We start from the raw sequence: 4,291 nt of genomic DNA on the forward strand, positions 1-4,291 counted from the left end.
GCGGGGTCCGCCCAGCCGGCCCTGACGCGCCCGCCCGCCCTGCCAGACGCCGAGTTCTCCCGCAACCTGGACCGGGTGGTGGAGAACCTGAGCAACCTCAAGTCCCTGGGTGAGTGCTGGGGCGGCCAGCGGGCGGCCAGCGGGCGGCCTGCGGGAGGCCGGCGGCTGTGGCTGTCGGGGCTGACGCTGCCCCGCCCAGGCCTGAACGAGCGCCGGCGGGCCTTCGAGTCCCTGGAGAGGCTGCGCCTGGAGGTGGACAAGCTGTGGGTGGAGCTGCGCGAGGCCAACGGTGAGTGCGCCTGCAGGGGGCGCTGCGAGCCGCGGGGTGTCTGGGGTGCGGGCTCCGCGGCGCGGCCCTGCCAGTGTGCAGGGTCTGGGGGCTCAGAGGGCTCTTCGGGGTCCAGCTGGCCCCTCCACCCGCCCGGAGCAGCCCCGTACCGTCTCGGGAGCTCTGTGGGGACATGCAGGGAGGGTCCCCCCAGGCCGCGGGGGGCTGGGCAGCAGGCTGAGGAAAAGCAGCACCGGCGTCTTCAGGCTGGTTATCTGCCCGGTCCCCCCTTCGCCCCCCTCTGGCCTCCCCCTCCGGGAAGCCCCAGCTGCCCCGACCGTGAGAAGAGGAAGGATCTCTGCTTGGTGGAGGGACGTGCTGTCCCCTGGGGCGCGTGTCGCTGTGGGGATCCCAGCAAGAAACTCCCCGGTGGTCTTCTGGGCTCTAGGCCGGTGCTGGGAGGGTCAGCTCCCGACCCCCCTCCAGGGGCGGGGATGCCCCTGGCTCTAGGGCTGGCTCTGGGCAACATCCAGGTGCCCCCAGAGCTCCCCAGCACCCCCCAGAGCTCCCCAGCACCCCCAGAGTGCCTGCCCAGTTATGCCCCCCCATGTGGGAAGCACCGCCAGCTCTCTTCCTGGGGTTCTGAATGCTGGGCCCAGAGCCTCCTAGGAGCCCCCACGGGAGTTTCGGGGCCCTGCCCGCACACCACTCAGGGCACCCAAGATCAGGCCAAGAGGGAGCCCCGGGCGCAGCCTCCTCCTGAAGCACCAGGTGCCTGTTTCTTGGGGTGGAGACGGGGAGACAGTCGGAGCTGTCCGGGCATGGGGGCCACGGCCTCTCCTGCCCAAGGAGAACCGCACCTCAGTTCCCACAAAGGCGCCCCGGGTGTTGCTGCGCAGCTGCGCTGCATGGTGGGGGCGGGGCATGGAGAGCAGGGGCGACCCAGCCCCCTCAGCGCCTCACTGGGCTGTTTAGGTTCTGGGGGGGCGGTGGGGGTGCGGGCGTGGCGGGCCTGCTGGGAGGACGATGAAGGTGCTCGGAGAGCGCGGCGACTGGGGCGCCCCGTGTGGGGGTGCCGCTGGCCTCGGGTGTGGCGTGTGGCGACGGGGCGCCCCGACCGCGCACTCGGCGGGGGGCTCTGGGGCGGCGGCGCGGCCGGGCAGCCTGCTCAGACGCTGGTCTCGCACAGCAGCGCCGGCGCCCCCGGACCCCCCGGAACCCCCGCTAGGCTCCAGGGTGGCTGCGCCTCCAGCCCAGGTCACAGGCGTCACTCCGGGGGACGCCGCGCCCACTCCGCCCGCTGCACCTGTCGCGCGGGCCACAGCTGTCGCGCGGGCCACAGCACCCCCCACGTCCTCAGGTTCTCGGTGCGGCTCGTGCCCCGAGCAGTGGGTCAACTTCCGGCGGAAGTGCTACTACTTCGGCCAGGGCTCCAAGAAGTGGGTCCAGGCCCGGAACGCATGCCGCGGCCTGCAAGGGCAGCTGGTCAGCATCCACAGCCAGCAGGAGCAGGTGGGCCCTGGCTCTGCATGACGGGGGGTGGCCACCCAGCCCTTCTTGGGGGAGGGGCCAGGCGCACCTGCCCACCCTCAAGCCCCCGCCTGCCCCCAGGACTTCCTGACCAGGCATGTCAGCAGGACCGGGTCCTGGATCGGCCTTCGGGACCTGGACATAGAGGGGGAGTTTGTCTGGATGGACGGAAACCCCCTGGACTACAGGTGAGGGGCACGCTGCCCGGGGCGCAGACCAGAGAAGGCGAAACTGTGATGAGACGCAGGACGCCGGGCCTGGGCGCTGGCCCAGACGTGGAGGCGATTCTGGACTGCACCTGAGGGTGACGGCCAGGGTCTGGGTGCGGGGCCAGGCTGGGGGACGGCCTCTGGGGTGGAGTCAGGGGTGGGGAGGGAGGGCCCGGGCTTAAGGTGCATCCTGGCTGCAGGCTTAGGGCCCCCCTGCCCTGCCCCGCCTGACCCAAAGTCTTCTGTTCCAGCAACTGGGGGCCGGGGGAGCCCAACAACGGGGGCCAGGGTGAGGACTGCGTGATGATGCAGGGCTCGGGGCAGTGGAACGACGCCTTCTGCTACAGCCCGCTGGACAGCTGGGTGTGTGACCGCCTGGCCACGTGCTGACGCCCCTCCCCAGCCTGCTGCCAACTGCCCTGCCCCACCTTGAACTCAGGAACAGCCAAACCCAGGATAGTACCTGCCCGGCCTCTGGCCCAGCCCTGACCCCTACGCACCAGAGGGCCAAGGAGGGCACTGTCCTGGGCATGGGGGTCCTCCAGGACCAGGTAGGGACAGAGCTGGCCCCTCGGCTAGACATGCCCCAGGGGCCCCAGGTCTCCGGCTGTCCCTACCAACGACCCGTGCACAGACCCGTCTCCTCCTCAGAAAGCCATGCCAGTGAGTGAGCAGCGTTCTGCGCTGCCGGTCACTCGGGCCCTCGCTGGGGCGTCCCCGCCGCCTCCCCCCACTGCCCTCACCCTCCTAAGCCAGGGCAGGGACCTGCGTAACAAGCCAGTCACTAGCCACCACCTTTCCTCCCTGCTGCCTCTGCTTGGCTGGCCTGTTGTCACCACCCCAGCTTTCCTCTTGGCTGCCCCTAAGCCTTCTAGAAGTTTCCTTCCAGTCCAGACAAACGTGCGAGTCCATGGTTCCTCCCGGGCCGGGGACGACCCCACGCCCCTCACTCTCCAGCCCAGCGCACCAGTCGGGGAGTTCCTCCCTCGGGCTCACGCCCACCTCGCGCCTAAGGCCAGTCCAGGACCCGCCCGCACCCCGGCATGCCCTCACCACGGTGCAGACCGGTGGGCTGCCGCCTCTGCCGCGGTGGGGGCCCGGGAGCCACCGGTTTGCTACGGGCGGTCTCTGGCCCCGCACACAGCAGGCCCACACAGATGCCGGGACGGGGCCAGCGTGGCAGGGCGGACGACTTCTCACGGAGACGCGAGGTGCCCCGAGACGAGGTGCCGCGTCTGGGCCCTCCTCCCCTGGCCCACAGCACAGCCCCTCTGGCGGGGTCTCACCTGCGGCCCCAAGCGCAGAGCCGCGGCCGTGGGCTGCAGGCCCTGCTGACCTTCCTCCGCGCCCTGCCCCAAACCAGGCCCAAGCCCACAATCCTGGCTTGTTTTAGACTTCCGTCCTCCCTGGTGGCGCAGGGGTTAAGGTCTCAGCACTGAGAAGCTGCCGCAGCCCATGCAGCACCAGTTCAATCCCCGGCCAGGGAGGGACCCCCAGGGCGCAGCAGGCCCCTCCTGACCGGCCCCCTGCTCCCCTCAGCAGTGATCTCAGTGGATCTGCCTGTTCTGCTCCCCACTCGGTCTCTGGGGAATCCTCTCACCCCCCCACCTCTGGCCTGTACCCCAGCTCTTGTATGCATAAATAAAAATCTTTTTAAAAACCCCAAATGTCTCCCTTCCCCCAAGACACCCTCTCTCCCTCAACAAAGACAGACCCCGGGCCTCGGCTTCCGGCTGACACGCTCTCTGCCTCCAGCACTCTGAGCGCCCCGCTGCCGCCGGCCCCAGACGGAGCCGGCCGCCTGCCTCTGCCTCTCCCTCAAGCAGTCGCCCTCACCGTCCCTGCGAGCCTTGCTAACCCGGAGACAACTCCGCAGAAGCCCCCGAGGCAGGCCCCGGCACCACGGCCCGGCTCTCCGTCCGCCGGGCCTGCTGCGCCCCCATGCACTGACCCCACATTTCCCCTCAGGCCCGAATCTTGGGGGCCTCCTGGACACCACCCCTCAGCCCAGACAGCTGCCGCCGCCTGGCCACCTCCCCTCCCGGCTACCTGGGCCCCTCCTTCCCCCAACAACACTGCTGACCAGAGCTACACATAGCAGGCGTTCAATTTTATTCACCCCGAGGCGCACTGGCTTCTTCACAATGTGCCCCCCGACACCCCGCGGAATGAGATGCTCACATGGGCATCCCACCCCCACGATGCGGCCGGTGGAAAGCTGCCACCGCCCCATCTTGAAACCTGACAGGCAGCCCTGAGGTTCCCCTCCTAAGCAGACGGGGGT

General features: G+C 69.8%; 1 protein-coding gene across 1 annotated transcript in view; it reads left to right on the forward strand.

The window, feature by feature from the left end:
• The window catches only part of FCER2 (Fc fragment of IgE, low affinity II, receptor for (CD23)), a 7,054-nt gene extending 4,291 nt beyond the window's left edge, over positions 1-2,763 (forward strand). Inside the window, exons 6-10 of the mRNA XM_012729452.1 lie at positions 47-109; positions 200-289; positions 1,629-1,780; positions 1,880-1,986; positions 2,259-2,763. Of these exons, the coding sequence (XP_012584906.1) occupies positions 47-109; positions 200-289; positions 1,629-1,780; positions 1,880-1,986; positions 2,259-2,397 (551 nt within the window). The 3' untranslated portion in view covers positions 2,398-2,763. The remainder of the gene's footprint in view (positions 1-46; positions 110-199; positions 290-1,628; positions 1,781-1,879; positions 1,987-2,258) is intronic.
• The last annotated feature ends 1,528 nt before the right edge of the window (positions 2,764-4,291 follow it).

Source organism: Condylura cristata, unplaced genomic scaffold (assembly GCF_000260355.1).
Source record: "Condylura cristata isolate star-nosed mole 26May11 unplaced genomic scaffold, ConCri1.0 scaffold00025, whole genome shotgun sequence".
Lineage (NCBI taxonomy): Eukaryota > Metazoa > Chordata > Mammalia > Eulipotyphla > Talpidae > Condylura > Condylura cristata.